The 19,892-nt window shown below is 41.8% G+C and overlaps 1 protein-coding gene across 13 annotated transcripts in view; it reads left to right on the top strand.

The window, feature by feature from the left end:
* mef2cb (myocyte enhancer factor 2cb) overlaps nucleotides 1-19,886 on the top strand; it is a 74,625-nt gene extending 54,739 nt beyond the window's left edge. For 2 of the 13 annotated variants that reach the window (XM_008335771.2, XM_008335772.3), the window contains 7 exons: nucleotides 4,119-4,262; nucleotides 6,863-7,052; nucleotides 8,016-8,063; nucleotides 12,966-13,138; nucleotides 14,377-14,506; nucleotides 19,069-19,204; nucleotides 19,477-19,886. In XM_008335771.2, the coding sequence (XP_008333993.1) occupies nucleotides 4,119-4,262; nucleotides 6,863-7,052; nucleotides 8,016-8,063; nucleotides 12,966-13,138; nucleotides 14,377-14,506; nucleotides 19,069-19,204; nucleotides 19,477-19,825 (1,170 nt within the window). In that variant the 3' untranslated portion in view covers nucleotides 19,826-19,886. Of the gene's footprint in view, nucleotides 1-4,118; nucleotides 4,263-4,444; nucleotides 4,583-6,862; nucleotides 7,053-8,015; nucleotides 8,064-12,965; nucleotides 13,139-14,376; nucleotides 14,507-19,068; nucleotides 19,205-19,476 lie in introns of all 13 variants that reach the window. The other 11 variants (XM_017043084.2, XM_017043075.2, XM_017043073.2 and 8 more) reach the window with 11 other exon arrangements.
* The last annotated feature ends 6 nt before the right edge of the window (nucleotides 19,887-19,892 follow it).

Below are 19,892 nucleotides of genomic sequence, written 5' to 3'. Positions count from 1 at the left end.
CCGAGCAGACGGATCCTGGTATGGCAGGAGTTCTGTGTGCAGGCGTCCATAGCGGACCCCCTGGGGGCCACCCAGAACTCGCACCCAAATACCCACCACAGTTAGCTAAAGAGCTCTGTGAAATTCTCACCCACACTCAAAAATGTCCTGGCTATGTAATATGGGACAATTAAAACATTTAGTAGAGTATAAAAGAGGTAACACTTGATTGTTTCCTGTGACCTCATGTTTCCTTCACAGTACTCCCATATCTTAGATGAGCCAGCTGAGGGTGCAGAAATAAAGGGTACCAATGAGACGGGTGTCTTAGTATGTAGGACGCTGTGTCTATGCTTCTCCTGCTTCACTTAGGCCCTGTGACAAGTCGAGTCATGAGGGAGCATCATGAAGAAGGAGTTTAATTAGGAGCAAGCCTCCAAAGGGGCCACGGAGAAAAAGACACTGAGCCGAGCAAGCATTCATATCTTTTTGCAGCTTTCGTCACTCTTTTTGTACTCTTCTACTTATCTTTACTGTACTCTCCAGGTACGACAACGGAGTTTGTATGTATAAAGCCCATTTAATAAAACTGAGCAGTCCAGATCTGTAGAAAATATGTGACAGGTCAACAAGAGGAGATTCTTTTTTTTACCTTTATGCATAACTTATCTTTTTTATTCAGAAAACAAATTTAGACCAGGGCCGCCTTAGTTGAACAAGTCATCCATTAAAAATTCCATTTGCAGAGCTTTTAGAATTTTAAAAAACGTAAAAAAACAAAAGTTTATTTAACTGTGTAGCAAATGTTCAGCTTCATGTTATAAGAATAGATTTGAAGTTTGCTTATATTTACTGAAATAAAATGGTCAGTGTAAACACTAAAAATATTCTGTTGTCCATTTAATGCAGATTTAGGTAAATTGTTTATATACAGAACTCTTTTTTTTACCTTTATGCATAACTTATCTTTTGTTTTAAAATCTATGAGCTGATGACTTTGGTACAAAAATATATTTTAAATAGCAACAACATAAGTGAAAATTATGTAAAATATAGAGCAAAGTGAAATTTGATTGATGGCTTTTTTGTTGAGCAGAATGTATAATTCCACCTTTGTGGAACGTATTTATGCAAAAAGAAAAAATCTTTACACAATTTTTGGCCAATTTCATCTTTATTAACATATTCCCCAAATACTGTTTTCATGCCTGTACTTCTCAGTACACTTCTCAGGGTTTTCAGCTCTTTTTTCCCCAGTGATAATTATTCTGTCTAGTTAAAATATTCATCACTGATTTGTCTAATACAGAACAGAGATGATGTCACAATAGTCTTGCCTAAAACAGCAGTAGATGAGCGACTCCCAGGGTACAGACCTACTCATAGGCTATCAGAGAAAGAGGAAGGGGGGGGGGGTATAAAGGATGGGTAAGAGTAGTGAGGTGGAGGGTGCAAGACCGAGAGAGCCTTCTATGGTTCTGTATGCACACCGGCACATCTTATTGGCTGTTGGGTCATGTGTCAGCTCTTGGCAACAGGTGTGAAGACTTGAAACAGGTGGACATAACTGGGATGAGTGGCATAGTGCCCTTGTACCGCACCCTCAATGTGCTGAGCCCCCTGGAAAGCTAAGTCCAGAGCACATGCTTCTAAGTCATATAACACTCACACTCTGGCTCCCTGCAACCTATCAACACCCAATGCAACCTTTGCCCAACCCCCTACCCACCTCAGGCCACAAGATATGTTGCCCCTTATGGGTGTCACTTTTATCCCAGCCCTCGCTCTTGTCTTTCAGCTATGCCCCACTGTTTTTCTTCCTAGAATGGAAGTAGAGCTCTGCTGCAGTGTCTGATGTCAAACAGTAGGTGGTGGAAATCGCTGCAAGTAGGATGGAAAGTTTGTTTTTCCTTCATGCATCCTCATGTGAACAGAGAAAAGGCCAACAGATCAGTTCAGCTCTTGTCAGTTTGATATGATGCATCGCCAAAGACCTGAATCTAAACACAAATGGAAAACGAGAAATTCACATCGTATGCCATCGCCAGAAAAAGACAGCATTCTGAACTTCTGCAACCCCTTTGTTCTTTTGACTCATCCACCTCAGATAGAGCAAGAGTGCCTGATGCACCGTAGGTCTGTTAGAAGTCAGATCCCCTGCATCGCTTCTCTTGATGTGTTTGGTGTGATTTCCTGAAGATTGTCAAAGATGTGAGAGACGCTTTCAAACTCACAATTCCAAGATTTCTAGTCTAGGGGCCAAGCGAGGATTCAACGAAAGAAGAGGAGAGCCAGCAAATTGTTGACACACTTACAGTAGCTGTCTCACCACCAGACACCTCACGAATCAAACATTCCTCATACACACATCTATACACACACAAAAGGGGCCCTGGAAGTTCACTAAAACCACACTCAAAACAGGCCTTTGTTGTGCTGACATGAGAGATGACTGGTTTGTTATTTGTTTTCTAAGCAAGCAGATCACTCCCTGTCACTCGTGCTGCTGGTTGTTATGGAGTAGCTCACACTGGTATCTCCTCCATGAGTGACTGAGTATTTACAGAGGCAAACAAATGATGAGGAAGAAGTTCAGCGAGATTAACTTATCTTAGCATCTATCTTACTCCTTTCTCCGGCCTAGGTTTTTTTTTCCTTTTTGACGCTCACACCCACTCTCACACACCCACACATGCACACACTCATTCCCCTCTTTCCCCTCCTACACACACGCTCGAGAACACACACACATGCAACAACATATACAGAAGTAGAGAGAGAAAAAAGAGAGAAGAGAGGCACACACACTTGATCAGCATCAAATACAGGGAGTGCTAAAGTAAATTTAATTACGTCTGTCTGATATGGAGCTTCAGATGAAAGTAGAAGAGCACAGTGTGAAGCGACGACTGCACAGACAGGAGCAGGCCCGTGATATTCCTCCTGTAGACTAATCTCCCTTTATTAAAGCCAGGAAGAGGGAGGGTGGATGAGTGAGAGGGTTGCGAGGAGGTGGAGGGAGGGTGGAGGAGGTGGAGTACCTTTGATGAGATTTGTAACTGTCAGCTACTGTACTTTTATTCCTCCTCCTGCTCTGCCTTTGTCTCTCACATTACGAGGCAAATGAACACACCACCTATTGGTGCTTGTTCGCTCAGGCAAACACGGCTGCATGCTAACAGACAGTGTAATGTACGGTGAAACTTATCCCTGTTGTTATGGTTGTCAACAATATCTAAAAAAGGACCAAGAGAGAGCTTTCTTTTTTCTCCCTCTCCTTCTCTTTGTCTCTCTCACACAAGCGGAGAGAAAGAGCATTTATTGCCAGTCTGCTGTTTCCTGGCTACTCTAATGGGGGCAGGTGGCCATCAGGTGGCCAAAACAGAAACTACCTCATTTAATTTTCACACACTATGTACTGTACCACAGTCATGGAACCAAGTGCCTGTGGGTTGAATTTTAACTTTGTTTCGTGATCAGCTGATGTTGTTGGTTATCAAAGAATATGTATTTGCTTTAATGACTTGTCTTTTATTTCCTGTGTAATTATAAAGGTTATAATAAAGGTTGTTAATTTTTATCTGCATGTTTATTTGGTCACAAAGGAGCCAGCCTGTCCTCATGCCACCCTCACATTGTTGGAGATTAGAATGAAAGCCTGTCAAAATGTAGATGTAGAAATAAAAAAAATAGAATTTGGAAATTTGGTGCAAAGTTAAAGTTTTGTTTAACCCGCTTAGTTTAGGTGAACCTTTAAACTGAAACAGAAACGGTTTAAGAAAAGTGTGTAACACAAGTGTGTTACTCATGCACTTTTTTCTTAATTCACTTTGTTTGAGACTTGAGCTGCTCAGCTCACATTTCCCTAATTTTTTCAAGTGATTTGTGACATTGTTTTTTTAATGTTTGTTTATCATAAACAAAATGTTCAATTAAGTTAAAAATGTTCAGATTCCTCCAGATATTTGTAGAGTAAACTAACATTACCATGAATTATATGTAATCTTTTGTCAGGAATCCATTCTAAAAGTCTCCTCCTCAAACTTCATTGCCATCGATCCCTTTGAGACGCTTCACCTGGTTCATTGTTCATGACCCCACGTCCCTTCAACTATTCTGTGCAACTGCTCTGTTTGCAGACATTGAGAAAGAAGGGCCTAAATGGCTGTGACAGCCCAGACCCCGACGCAGATGACTCGGTTGGACATAGCCCCGAGTCAGAGGACAAGTACAGGAAAATAAACGAGGACATTGATTTGATGATCAGCAGACAGAGACTGTGTGTAAGTACTTCTCATTGAACCCCAAGCCTTCCTCTCACCTCTCTTTCCTCTCTTTCTCTCCCCCCTTCCCCTTTGCTCTCTTGCTTCGTCCTCGTTTCCGTCATGTGCTCCTACCACCCATCTCCCCGTCCCTTCATCCGTGTTTCCCTATTGTCCGTCTCTGTGGTTGTGGGACCTGGCAGGCATTGAGCAAGAAGGAGAACAAAGGCGGCGAGAGCCCGGAGCTCGAGTCTGCTCTCATCCTTACTCCACGCACTGAGGAGAAATACAAACAGATTAACGAGGAGTTTGATCACATGATAAAAACCCATAAGATACCTGTAAGTACTGGGTTGTTACAACACGCATCCTCAGCAGGCTAACAAAACGCTGACTGGCGAGTAACTGTTGCGCTAACCCCTCTAACCACCATTGTTTGCCTACAGACTAAATACTAAGTGAGAGTGTAGAAAGACAAGGGTGAGATTATAACTGTTCATACTTACAAGGAAAGAAATAATGACTGTCCTTTGATTTTCTTCCCTCTTGATCATTGTTTAGGACCTGTCCTCTAATTTGACAGAATGATATGACCATAACAAGCAGTCTTTGTTGCTATAGTAATTGCAGACTCGCTCTCACGACACATTTGAACCTCATCGGGTTCCCACCTTGAACTATTTACCCACAATGCCTTGCCTGGCTCCCAGGGGGGTGTGGTCTGCATGTGCTTTTCCTTTGCATTGAAACACAGCAATCAGTCACCCGCAACAACAAGGACAGACAGCAGGGCAATGAAACCTTAGCAGACAATCACAAACTATGAAGCTTACCTAACACACCTAACATTTTCCCATTGTCATTGTTTTCTCAACACTAAGGCTGAAACTTTGAGACCCAATTATTACTGCACAACTGGATTTGAATTATAAAGTGTTTTAGCTGGGAATTTGATCTGTAACCATCTGCCAGAAACCACAAACAAAAGGCTGCTTTTCTGTGTAAACTTAGCCTGCCCCTCATTCACTAAGCACCATATTGAAATGGTTAGTGCTCTTCCCATACAAAGACAGAGATAATTCCACAGTAGTTTATTCAGAGAAGAACAGTAGTGTCTAGGCCACGTGGAGCAGAGGGAGATGTGGTTAGAGGTGAGGCAGGGGTTGCTGAGCTCGGGTGGCTTTGGGATTCAGCAAGGACGGAACAGTAGGGTGATGGTGGTGGTGATGGTAGCGTTGGAGGGGTGGGGACTCTGCACACAACAAGTGGCAGTTCGCTGTGTGGTCAGGGTGGCTGCCAAGCACTGGGCCTCTGGATTGCAGGGGGACTGTTGAAGAGACTGTGGGGAGAGGCAGCAGAGGAAGATGAGTGAAACAGGAAGGATGGCACCAGTTAAAGGACAACTTACAGACCGGGGGGCCCACACACCCACAAATGGGCCAGTCCTTGGCCAAATGTGCACTTGGAGACAGCAACCCCACTCTTAAAAATATGGCGCAGAAAAAAATAACAAGGTATGAATATCCAGGAAGAAATCTGAGATGGGACAAATAATTTGAGGAAGAGAAGAATACACCTCATTGGTTATTGAAGAAAAAAATGTTTGTATCCATGTAAAAATGCAGATAAAGCAAATTGTCCAAAACTGCCCAAATTGTAATATGGCCAAATATGGCCCATCATTGTGTTCTTTTTGGGCAAGAAAAGAGCATGAGTGAAAATTTAGAGACATGAGTCTATGTTGAACCTCATATCCCACTTCGTCATAAGCAGAGCTGATGAGCCTTCCGATGCGCTCCCTCCATGGTTTAAGACACATGGCAGTAATTTAGGGCCCTATTTTCTACATCCTTAAGCTAACAGGCAGGATCAACCATTTCCAGGGCACTCCCAAGGTTAATTCCTTCTGCCAAGTGACACAATAAACATGACAAACTAGACACCAGGGGCCCCGAAGCTCATGTTCCGGATGAGGCTCACATCAATAGTGAGAATACAACGCAGCTTACATTGGGCTGCAAGTAGCAGAAAAATAAACATTTTAATTGCATTTAGCTCTTAAGTGTTAGTGCTAACATTGCAGAGCAATCTTGCAGACTTTTTAGAGGCATTCTAAAGCAGCAGGGTGCCGTTGGTTTCTTCACCCAGTGAACCATATCCCTTTTATTTCCTAAATGTAGGAAACTAAGAATGCTTCTCAGGGAAAAGAAAAGCCAGTAGAAATTCCTCACAACAACCTTTTGCCTTCACAATGACAAATGTCACAACATGTGCGGGGCAAAACCTGAGTCCTTTACACAAAGTTATAAGTACACTCAAAGTAACCTACATCCAGTAAGCTACAGCATGTTGTAATGACAAAGTGTTTCCAGCAGTATATGATATCATCTTGGGAGCAATTTGGAGAAAAAAAAAACTCAGAGAGGACTTTCGTTTTTTAGCACTTACCCTTCTTTATGCAGTACTCCCAGTCACCACCCACAGTCTTGTGTTTTTCTTTTCTTCAACTCTGCATGTTTGTCTCTTTTTAGCTGTCCATCTGTGTTTGAATTGATGAATTGATGTCTTTATTCTAATCAAAACCATGTCTCTGCCCTTTCTGTTTCCCCCTTCTTTCTCAGCAGGCTGTGCCCCCATCAAACTATGACATGCCCGTGTCCATTCCTGTTAGCAACCAGAACAATCTCATTTACAGCCATCCTGGTGGTTCCCTGGGCAATCATAACCTGCTGCCACTGGCACACCATGGTCTACAGAGAAACAACATGTCTCCTGGAGTGACACACAGACCTCCAAGTGCAGGTAACACAGGTAGGGCCTCACCTACAGCAATGCAAACATGTGCATGTCGTTATTGTCCATCCATTCATCCAATCAGATGGGTTCAGCAACTAGTCAGTTTTTTATCTGAAATGTAAATGGTCAAGTGACTAAGAGTAGTCAACTGCCATAAAACACTGTAGATGTGGGACTGTCAGAAGGCTGATGTATTAATAAAAGAAGACAGTGATGCCATGTTGTTAGGGGTTTTAGAGTTTTCTCAGAACTAAAATAGTAATGGAATGGGTATGGTGACAGCTCTACTGTCTCTAGAGCTACTATCTTAGCATCTGACTGATCTGATCATTAATTCTTAGCAGGAAGACTTTTCTCAGACTCAAGGGCAGTATTAGTAAAACAAATATTACTATTACTATTGTTTTCCTGTCAGCAAACAAGATAAAGCTGTAAAACGACATTTTTCTGGCATCAACATGGTTCCATGATGGTGACATAAGTAAGCCAGGCCTGTTGGTTTGTTATTGTTGTCCAAAGTCCTTTTTTCTGTTCCTCTGGTCTGCAGGCTGCTGCCCACACCCTTACCCTGTCATTACAACTGGATGCTGGAAGCGCCAGCATAAACTAAATATGAGTTTTGGCACTCTCAGCATCCACACCAAACCGCACACGTTCTGTGCCCTCCCACTGTTCCACCTCACATGGCTTAAAAATAATAATGTGTCATTTTTCTTGGACGCCGGTATAATAAATCCACTCACACTGTCCAGTGCTCATCGTGCTCATGTTTTGAGTAAGAAGCTGCACTACTTCTGGTATCAGTGCACACATGCAGCGCTGACACACAAACACGCACATGCACAGTGAAACGGTGATTAAATTGAGTTCTTTGAAAGGTCACAGAGGTAAGGGACGGGGGCATAGTGGATGTTTCCCTACGTGTCTGAACTCTGATGCTTTTCTTTCTTTTAATCTCTTCACTCTTTGATCTTTCAGGTGGCCTCATGGGTGCTGACCTCACAACTGGCGCAGGCACAAGTGCCGGTAAGAACAGTTGTCTGTTAACACACACAAAGAGAGAGTGAGGCACACACACATGGCACCCACTTGGGACCATAAATTGTATGACTAATAGTAACCCAAACCAAAATGGAGGTTTTGTCCATGATGTGTTGATGTTAGTGGTTGTGAAGTTCATTTGGGGATTGCGTTGCTCAGTGTCGGGGGTTGTTAAACGTCCTGTCTTCTTTCGGTTATAGAATAGTAAAACAAATGAGGTGAAACAATTGCATTTGCTCTACATGCTAGAGCAGCACAGTGACTGACAGGTAATCAGAAGAGATGATGGACTTCTGAAAACATAGCTCAATTTTTCTGTGTGCAGGCCATTACTGTATCTCAACAAAGGATATGAGTGTAAATTAAAAGTGACAACACCCACAGTCTATATTTGGGGGTAAATGTTTTTTTCCAGATGAACTTGTCCGGCAGTAATCATATGTCTGTGACTGTATTAATTAAATTGGAGCTCACCATGCAATATTGATCACACGGAGCAGAGAACAAACCACGTGTGAGCTTTTGGAGCAAGGACTCTTATGTGTTATCGTTTGTCTGTTAATGGATCTGTCCCCTAGGACATGTCTCGGCCAAGTTTATGACAAAGAGACTCCCATTTAAAGGGTTAAATTTTACAGCCCCGGCAGAGCAGAGTATAAAAATTGAGATGGAGGGGGGTCAATGGGACACAGCTGGGCAGCCTTGTCTGGCCCCTGGGGCACCATCACAAGGGTTCAACGCTTGGTATCTCTGTCTGGTCACTCATCGCACTCACGTACGCACACACTCTAACACAACAGGACCATTTGTTGTGGCGTGCGTTCTGTCGACAGGGAGCTGTAGAGTCCGATTCAAATGTAGCCTTTGTGTCAACGTGTCGGAAGAACAGAAGCACACTGTACGTGTCGATCGTCGCTCAGCAGCAACAGCTGAAAACACGGCGCTGAGGGAGAGAGAGTCATGTCAGAAGTAAAAGATTCCATTCAAACGTCTCTTAAATCTCATTTGTGAGGCGAGTCGAGGGAGGGGACTTGGAAAGGCGTAGTGATGAATATCCACTGATGGCTGAAGCATGTGTGCAAAGGAGAAAAAGTGGTTGAACACAGATGGAAGTGTTCTGTGAACATGCACAGCCATTTTAATGATGTTCCTCTGAGTGACTCAGTGTGAGGTGGCCCAGCCACTGTGGCACCACCAGCACTGTTCTCTTCACCTCACCCCTGTCTTGATAAGCTCATCGTACAATAGATGTCTGGCCTGTGTGTGACTGTCTTCAGTGGAAAATCAGGAGCTGAGATTATGCGTGTTTTGTTTTTGTTTTTTGGAAAGCGCAATTGCGCTTCAGACATAAACGCAAAAACATATCCTTTGTTTCTACAATCATTGTTTCAGGGACAATGACAGTTTTTCAGGGCATCACCTGAAGTCCTCCCATTGTTAGGGAGACTCTGATATGACTGTGAGGTTGTAATTCAACAAAAGAGGGACTTAAAGATTTTTAGAGAAGGCAGAACCTGAAACACAGCACTTTTCAGACACTGTGGTTTGAGAGGGTGTTTAGAATGGGTCTGTGGTCAAGCGGGGCTAATAACCCCCCATACTGATTGACCTTGAGGCCTTTCTAATGTTCTTTGTAGCTGTATTTTTCTGTATTGTATCTCAGCTCTAACAAGGTTGAAATGTAAAACACTTCCAGTTACTCACCAGCGGCAATTCACATTTCATCTCACTGCAACTTTTCAGTTGAAATAACTTATTTTACAGCAGTGAATCAGGGCTCATAGGTTTTAATGTTAATGATAAATCTGTGTAAACAACCTGTTGATGTAGCATTCACGACTCTTTCTGCCTTTTCATGTCAGTTTTCCATTTCCTTAATTGTAGCTTGCAATAAAAACAAAATCACTTTTTTGACTTTTTTTAAGGTAGGTTCAGGGGCTAGTCTGCAGAGTCTGTTTGCTGTATGTTGCCTAGCAGCAGTTTTTATTTAATATTTGATATTCCAGTATTATGTAGAGATAATTTATTACATTGTCGGCACATTTATTTTAAACACGCACTGTATGTTAAACATCGAGCAACAACCCAGACTTTGAGGTCAATCATGAATCAGGAGTCATTATGGTAGGGCTCGTGATATTAAAAAATGTCTTTGAATTGTAGACGTTTACATGTGAATGTGAGTGTGTGTTTAGAAAGCTGATGAAGTAAGCTCCAGACAAGAACGCAGCATGTGAAAAACTCCCACCTCCATTTGTGCAATTATGTAGCTGTCATCTATGTTGCGATCAGCAAATGTACTGAGGGGATTTAACAAGAAGCTCCCGTCACCTCTCACCTTGATCACACACACACACGCCAATTACTCCCTACTCAGATTAATTACCTACGTGCTACGTCTAAAAGTAATCTCCGGTCAAATCACTCTAAATTAAAGAAGCTCACAGAAAAACCGACAAGCACAAAAAAGGAGTCTTCATCGGTCTGTCTGAACTTTGGCAGTGTCCCAAGTGTACAAGCTGTAAGCGTGAGTAGGCCAGTGACACCTTCGTTCAGTTGGAGTTGAATGCACATTTGGCCAAACCGCAACGGAAGTGTGTGTTTGCATGGGGAATAGCATGGTGCGCGCCTGTTAGACCACAACAGGACATTAGAAATATTTTCAGTAACTGTTAAAATGAATTTGAGTTTAACCACACCCCTCTTCTGCTGTCTGTGTGTGTGTGTGTGTGAGAGAGTGAGATAGAAGAGAGAGATAGAAAGACAGAGAGAGAGATTTGTTAGTCCTGATGTACACCAGACTTTTAACACCTGCCTCCTTGTCAGTTTACAATCTGCCCCACAGCTATGACCTCAGGTGTCCCTCAACACCTCCGAAATAACCCAAAGCAGTTAATCAGAATCTCAGATCAGGTGTTGTTTTCGAAGAGTAAGTTTGCTGCAAAGCAGGCTACAGCCGAGACAGTGGTGTTTAATTTTGGTGCTTCCTCTAAAAGGCTGACACCAGCCTGCATCTTGGCTCCACTGTGCAGAGCAGCAGCGATGATGGCCTGTGCAAATAAACCCTGGTTATGCATCACATTTCAGTCCATGTTCTTCAGCGTTCATGTCAGAAAATAAAGTTTTGAGGCTTGTTTCAGCTCTTGTTTCTTTCTCATAATTAGCTAGCAGTTTAAGTTTCTGAAGTGCTTAAGGACCGGCCTGTGTGACTCATTATCACAGTCATCTAGCACATAATTGACCGTACTGCGGCCGTCTTCACAGGGTGGCGGTACACAGATGTCTGATTAAATGAAACCCAGATGAAGTCCGTGTCATCTTGACCAAAGTGCGTATTAATGTTTTTCTAGAGATCCTTCTCTTTTCTATTCATTTGTACAGAAACACTGATGTACTTCCTGCTTGGTTATTTACTAAAGCATGTGTGTGTGCACGGGGAGTTTGTGTTTTTACGTGTGTGCTGTCTTATTCATCTGGCTCCACATGCACCCACTCATATCTCACAAAGTGCCAGCTCTGAGGAGTAGCAGAAGAAGAAGAAGAGCGGGAAAAAGTGAAGAGGCAGCTGCCTTATTGCCAATACGAGATCTAACACAAAACACACACGTGCATCAATAGGCACAGATCATGCACAAGTACTTATACAGCATGGCTCGCAAAGACTCAAGTCCCATTCTGCTTGTGTACATTCGGAGACATGCAGAATTAGGCACAAGTAAAAATTCATGTTCTGCAAACGGTAAAATAACAAACAACCTTTGTTGTTAACATCAGCTGACACGAGCTCACATGCTCACAGAGAAACACACAAAAGAACACAACGGCGGCTCACACTGATTTCCACTGTCCACTGTAACACTGTGTCATTTTTCCCTCGCTGTCAGTGGTCGTTTGCTCCTCACATTGTTGATATTGAAGCCTCTCAGACTTTTCATTTCCAAACAACAAAAACCTCGCTCTCAAATTAAACAAAGATCAGCGAGGGAAATGGCCCAGGAAGACATCTGCGACTCATTTTCCCCTGGAGTATATGATTAGGAAATTCATTTATGTCTAACGTATAATTCCTGCCCGTCTTTCAAGTGGGAACGTCCGCACTGTGCCCTGTGTTCTACCCCGTGGAAGAAGGAAGGGAGAAGTAAGGGGAAAACAGCCTGTGGGATTGGGTTAGAAACAAAGACTGTGTTGCTTGTAAGAATCCCCTTATTTTTCTGTTTTTTTTTTTTTTTTTTTAACATGTTGTTAGGATTTGTCCCCCACAGTTTTTGGAGGGAGAAGTGGGTGCTGCACTTGGCCCTCTGTATTTAAGGGAATGCAGATCTAGTGGCAAAACCCCAATGCAGGGTCTTTGTCTGGAAGAACCACACGTGTTTAACTCTGATGGCCAAATGATGGGTCCCATCCCTCTGTGGTCATGCTACCCGTAATTAGATGTTTTTACACAATTCACTGGCTGTTGCAGGGCACATGTAGCCCTAACTGACAGTGACAGAGGCGCAGGGTGAGGTCCCCTTCTGGTGGAAGCCTTCACTGTGCAACAGCCAAACAAACAGTGGTGATCACCAAGAAACACACAAGTAGTCTGTGCCTTGTTTGAGTATTTTTATTAAGTCTCCTCTCACTGGTGAGCTCATAAATGTTCTACCACAGGAAGTAGTGATGAAACGGAAACCCTGAAAATGAGCAGGAGGTGAAAATGGATTCCTGTAGTTCTTAATTAGACTTACACCATCATGGACAGCGGGATTTCCAGGATTCATTAAAAAAAAAAAAAAAGAATTAAACAGCTTTTAATAACACATAGTCGACACCTTTGATTCATAAGCTGTTCAACAAAAACGGAATAACCCGTGTCTCGCTGCATCTTCTTTTCTCGTTCCTTCGCAGGAAATGGATATGGAAACCATCGCAACTCCCCTGGTCTGCTGGTCTCTCCAGGTGGCATGAACAAGAACATGCAGGCAAAGTCTCCACCACCGGTCAACCTCGGCATGAACAATCGCAAACCCGACCTACGTGTGCTCATCCCTCCTGGCGCTAAAAACAACATGCCCTCTATTGTGAGTAATCTCTGTATCGTTTGTTTTATTCCTTGTTCTCTCCTCCAGTCAGTTGGGTGAAGTCAGCCTCTCTTTTTTTTTTTGTTTGTTTGTTTTTTGTGGTTTTTTTGCTACTTTTATCTGTTGGTATTAGACTTGGGTTGATGGCATTAAGATAAAACTACATCATGTTTTCATTGTCATGTGACTTGGCCCAAAACTGACACACTATTTTTCACACTGTGTTGTTGTTGTTCTCGTGGCCCTTGTATTTCGTTCCTCCTTATTTCCATCTAGGTGTGTTGGTTTTGTAGTAGCTGTAATTCTTAGCTTCCATTTCTTCTTATTAGTTCTGCCCCTGAGCAGCACTTCAGAAATTCAAAGTTGCACTTACTTATTTCAGTTTACTGCACCTTCCCCTTTTAATGCCATCAGTCTGAGGACTTGGACCTGCTGTTGGTGAGTCAGATTGGCATTCAAATTCAAAGATCAACACAAATACAGGGCAGTGAGAGGATAAAATAAATTAAATCCCCGTTAGAATTGAGAGCAGCGGCTGTAACCTCTGGTCTTGTTTTACTTTTTTGCTCCAATTACTGTGTTTAGTAAAGATAGAAACAGGGCGTTGGAGTAAAGTAAAGTAACTGTTAACCTTTATTGTTGCTGACTCTGCTGAAGAAGCGTAATCGCCTCTCAGAGCGTTTTAGGAGGGCACAGACTGCCACCCAGTGGATTTTCAGTGTGAGAGCAGCCTGGCCTCTTTCTGCCTTAGCCATCATCTGTGCTTTTACTTTTTTTCCCCATGATTCACTTCATCCTCACGCCTGCCTGCTGTGTCTCTACACATATCAAGCTCACAGCTTTTATTGATCATAATGTAGAGATTAATGTTTTTCTAAAGTACTGAACAATTGATTTGAGTCAGACCTCCATGATTTCTAAAAAACCCTTCCCCTCTGCTACAGTACTTCTCCATTGCCGTCACTACCCTGCGTTGCTGTGGAGACTGATGATGTTACTATAGCGACAGTGGGCCCTCAGAAAAGGTGGTAAATGATAGGGTTGGCAGGGTTCAGCCATGCCGCACGTCAAATGATTAATTTTCCTAGACGTTGGCATCAAATTCATTTTCTCAGCATCTGTTGAGTGAAAGAAAGAAAATAAGAAAAAGGAGAAAAAACTTTATGGGTTTATTGCAGTTTCTGTTTGTTTTGTCTGCCTTTCTCATTCCCCTCCTTCTCTGTTTCCTTCTGTCACAGAACCAGAGAATAAACAACTCTCAGTCAGCTCAGTCACTGGCCACCCCTGTGGTATCAGTAGCAACTCCCACTCTACCAGGACAAGGCCTGGGTGGTTACCCATCTGCCATCTCTACATCTTATGGTACCGGTATGTACCACAGCCAGTTTACTTTTCTGTTTCACAAATGTTATATGCATTTTAAACATGGCTTTACTTCTGTAAGTAACCAGGTCATAGTCACATAAGTGAATGATGACATCAGCAGCGAGTATCTTTAAATGTGCAGCATTTTTAACCTTAAATTATTTTCACTTTGTACTTAAACTGGTGAAATTAATGCACTATCTCGGAATTTTTTCTCTTTCAAAACACATGATTTTTGAGACAACTGGTTTAATGTGATACTTCTAGGTGCGTTGAAGTCCTACAGAAACCATCTACAGAACACAAACAATTTTGCTGAAAGAAAATCAAGTATTTTTAGTTACTTTGAATATGAAACTCTAATCAGTCTGATTTGTTGCAAAATCAACATTTAAAACAACAACAGTTCCTTATTGGATGGTTCACCTTTTGGTGTTTTATCTAATAATAATAATAAATCATTTGAATGTATTGATGCCACACTTGAGAAATTGATGTAAGTGCAGCTTTGCTGCCACAGGCTGCCCCCTGGAGGCGCCAAGTATGTGGTTTTTCTGGGAGTTTAACCCAAGACTACCTGCTCTCTGCTTCCAAGGCAGACATGCTAAGCACTCTTTATGGAACCAATTCCTGCGAACAAGAACAGTAATGTACAAAAAAGTGAATTAGCCTTTGACAACAAAGGACTTCTATTTATACTAGGTTGTAGGGTGCTTTTTCCTAAAAGAATTGCTATGTCTATCTCTAATGGGCCATTTTCACATTTTATGACATAAAATTGTCTTTCAAAAAAGACAAAAATCCAACTTTTGTCAGCATAAACTCCCCAAAACGTCACTTTAAATAGTTTTTCATACAAGTAAGGTTGAAGTGTAATTTTATTTTGAGGTTATACGTTTTTTCTTTCAAATAAACTTCTAATTACATTTCTAATGCACTAATTTCTCAATGCTTTTATTGTATACATTTTTGTATCTTATGTAGATATCAGAGGTGTGGACTCGAGTCAGACTCGAGTAATAAATTTGATGACTTTTGACTTGTCAAAGAGTAAAGAGACTTGAACTTGACTTGAACTATCTCCCATCCCAACCCCTCTGGTACCTCACCTTGCCCCCTAACCCACTGTTTGAGCCTAACTTCTCTAATTTGATGTGAACCATGCAAACAATTACATCTTTTTTTATTTTTTTGTAAAAGTTTGAAAAAAAAAACTTCTAAAAAAATGTCTCAACATGTCATCTGACCAAAAATAACATGCTAAATTAGGATTTTGCTGAAAAAATTAAAAACATTTTCTGAAATGTTTCTCAAAATGCTGTAGTTTGATGAGTAACATGCAGATAAGATAAAATGTTAAAAAAAACATTATACAAAAACTTTATTATTAATTTTTCTCATGCATGCCCATGCAAGAGACTGAAATTGTTTCACACCCACAAATTTGAAAAAAAAAACATGCAGAAAACAAAAACTCGAACAAAAAAATTGAAAAAGGTTTCCTAAATATTTTTTCCAAATATCTCCAAAATGCTTGCATATGTGACCAAAATTTTGGGTTTTGCTGAAAAAATTCCAAAATTCTTTTTTATTTTATTTTTTATATTAAATACTCACCATCTAGCCAACATGACCTGCCATTCCAAAAATTTTCATCAAAATCTTTCACCAAGTGAAGAACATGGTATGGAAAAATAGGCTTTTACTGAAGAATTCTGAAAATGATTTTTTTTTCTAAAACATTTTCAAAATGCTCCCGTTTGATGAGAAACATGCAAACAAGATACAACTTCTAATTCTTTTTTGAAAAATTTCCATCGTATTTTTTCACTTTCTGAAGAACATGGGGGGAGTAGAATTTTACCAAAAAATTTGGGAAAAAAATTCTAAAAGATTTTTCAAATACTAAAAAAGTCCCCAAGTCTTGACTTTGGACTTGATTCAGGAATTAAGGACAAAGACATAAGACTTACTTGTCACTTGCAAAACAATGACTTGATCCCACCCCTGGTAGATATTATTTTTTATTACTTTTAAAAAGGACGTATAAACAATTTTAAAAAAATAGTTTGAATGTGAATAGTTTACATCAGGGGTATTCAACTAAAATTAAAAGAGGTCCAGTTAGAGAAAATTACTTGAAGCAAAGGTCTGGAATATCATAATGTCTAACTTAGTGTGATATATATTTAAGTACTTTTATCAACATGTGCATCTAATCAATCTTCTTTCCGCATATTTGAAGATTGTTTAGATTCTGCAGCTAATCAATACCTGTTGTTTTAAATAAAATGATTTCAGTACAATTCAGAACTTCCTGACAATATTTATTGTCATGTAACATACAACTGAACTAGAAAATAAATAAAAAATAAATGAGATGTACACTATGTTCACATTAAAATAAAGTAAATGACTTCAAAACATAAAATAAATTATTTAATAGTGGACTCACCACCTGCAGGAAGGTTGGATGGATGGATGGATGGATGGAATTTCCAAAAATATCTTGACATGAATGAAGCAAAGTCTGAGAGCTATAGGAAAAACAACATGCACTCTGCAACTTCTAACAAACACAGCCAAACACCAAGATGCCAGATATCAACAAAACATCCAAATTATATTTGAGATATGTATGTGTGTGTGTGTGTATGTGCATACTCTGTTACTCTTAATTGAGCCAATTCAGATATCAACATATCTTAACAATTGAACGATTTAACCTCACATCTCCCCCTCTTATATTCAACTCCCCACATACTGTATGGTCATATTGGGCCCGCAGACTACCGTCTTTTCCGCACTATACGGCACACTTAAAAGCCTTTAATTTCCTCAAAAATCGACAGTGCGCCTTATAACCTGGTGCGCCTTATGTAATACTTTTGGTTGTGCTACTGAGCTCGAATCGATTTTATAAAACCAAACCACACAGCGCATCACACATGATGGCACACAACTGAAGCACAACAATGACGTTTAACTCAGTTATCACAATTAGAAGATGCTCAACAACAATTATTATTATTATTATCATTATGGTTGTGTAACTCAAATGCGCGCAACGTCGCGCCATTCCTCCTAACACCTAGAGACTCTGGGTTGTGTTTTTGAATTCGATATCGATATGGGGCGGTGCAGGACGACTCAGACGCTTGGCAGTCATTTTTTTTATTTCTCCATTTTTATCGATACAGGATAAACAACATCCGCACTTCCACACGGAACAGCGTCAAAACAACAATAGCGTTAACCATCCAGAACAAAAATAATGACAACCGTCTGACTCTTGAGGGGAGAACAACAGCGCCCTCCAGTATCCAACTTAGGTCACTACTCTTTTCCACAAATCTCCGTCCCTATATTGTCAAAACGCAAGTGAAGTACACTAATTCGGAGCTTGCCATCATTTCGGGTGGATTAACCACAGAATTCCAACCGCTAAATATTGGTGTTAACAGGTCGTTCAAAGTTAAATTACGAGCTGCGTCGGAGCATTGTATGATCGAAGGCGAACACACATTCACCAAGACAGGGAGGCAATTCACGGCGAGTTACGCCACTATCTGCCAATGGATCGTGGATGTCTGCGCTAAGGTATCAGTTTGAAATGCTGTCCGAGCTTTCACGAAGGCCGGAATCATCACTAAACAACTAATTAACAACAACGAGACTGATTCGGATATTAACGTTGTTTCGCAGACTGTTTTGTTTCGCTTAATGCGCCTTATAACTGGTGCGCGTTATGGTCCAAAAAATACGGTTAATTTTATGTGAGATTTGAGTAGGTATGTTTCTTCAAACAACTTATATTTTATCTCATAGTGACGTTTCCCATTGGCACTTTTAATAGGTGCCACAGTTTGTGCGCATATGAGACACGCTAGTTTAGTGCACCCAGTAAGGAAAGGAGAAAGGAGTCTGACCATTCTGGATTAAATGCCCTATTTTCGCAGTCCACTTCGTCCGTGTCTCTCCCGTGGTTTTCGCTACATGCAACGCTATGTTTTGTGTTGTTGTTTTTATGTTTTCTCTCTAGTGTCTTTTCGTGTCTTGCCGATAACTCCTATCTGACTGAGCTGCAACTTTTCAATGTTTACCGCCTAGAATGCACAGATTTGACTGGCTGGTATCACATGGGATGGGATTAACTCCTATTCAATTAGCAATTGGTTTCCCCTTCCACAAAACGGCTACCGTAAAGACTATAAAAGCTGCGCCGGTTTTTAAATCGTAACCATCTGTTTTGGCTGTATGTCCGGGTCCGTATGACACAGCTTCTGGGTCCGGACCCGGACCACAGTCCGCCTGTTAGTGAAAGGGTGTTTTTGTTTATGTAAACTTTACATCAACATGTAAAAAACTTTACATCAACAAAAACAGCCTTTCAGTTACATCGTTTACTTTCATATTGTACCACTATTCTACCACTAGAGGGTAGTATTGTCACATAAATGAAGACCGCGTCGAGTTTTAAAAGGAAAAGTTGCCTCGTTTGCAAAGTAGAGCATCTTTTAACAACCTATAATGTACAATTTCTTTCATCCTTCTCCTTTAAACAGAGTATTCCCTGAATAGTGCAGACCTGTCCTCCCTGTCAGGCTTCAACAGTGGCAGCTCCCTTCACCTCGGCTCCATGAGTGGGTGGCAACAGCAACACCTTCAGAACATGCAGCACTCAGCTTTGGGCCAGCTCGGGTGAGTGTTGTGTGATGTGCTGTGCTGTGTCGCACAATAATTATCACCAGACTTTAAAAGTTGCCACACATTCATGTCACTGTTTTCAACCTGGAACTCACAAGGTCCAAAACAATCATGACACCCCACCCCCCACCGCCCGTTCATGAGCTGGAGTGTGCGTGCTTGATTGCATGCTTGTTTGTCATGTTTGACTGCCACACACTGACACACAACTTTGTTTCTTTGCTCTGTAACTCTGTAACCCCTTGCGTTTCCTTTCCTTCCTACAGAAATTGCTCTAGCTCTCACTTATGTCAGGGTTCAAATCTGTCCCTGCCTTCTGCTCAAAGCCTGCACATCAAGTCCGAACCTGTTTCTCCTCCTAGAGATCGCACCAGCAGCACATCGGGGGGTTACGGTGGCGGAGTACCACCACCCCAGAGCGCCTCCTCCCGCCAGGACTCGGGCCGCTCTCCTGTTGACAGCCTGAGCAGCTGCAGCAGCTCCCACGAGGGCAGCGACCGCGACGAGCACAGGAATGAGTTCCACTCACCGCTGGGACTGGCGCGGCCTGCACTGGATGAGCGTGAGAGCCCCTCCATCAAACGGGTGCGTCTGTCGGAAGGATGGGCAACATGATAGCTCTGTCCACACACCTGGCAGAGCCCTGAGTCGCCCTGAGCCCCCGACAGCGCCTCGGTCCAGC

Source organism: Cynoglossus semilaevis, chromosome Z (genome assembly GCF_000523025.1).
Source record: "Cynoglossus semilaevis isolate Cse_v1.0 chromosome Z, Cse_v1.0, whole genome shotgun sequence".
Classification (NCBI taxonomy): Eukaryota; Metazoa; Chordata; class Actinopteri; order Pleuronectiformes; family Cynoglossidae; genus Cynoglossus; species Cynoglossus semilaevis.
Note: the sequence above shows the minus strand (reverse complement) of the source record. Positions and strands in the feature narration are given on the sequence as shown.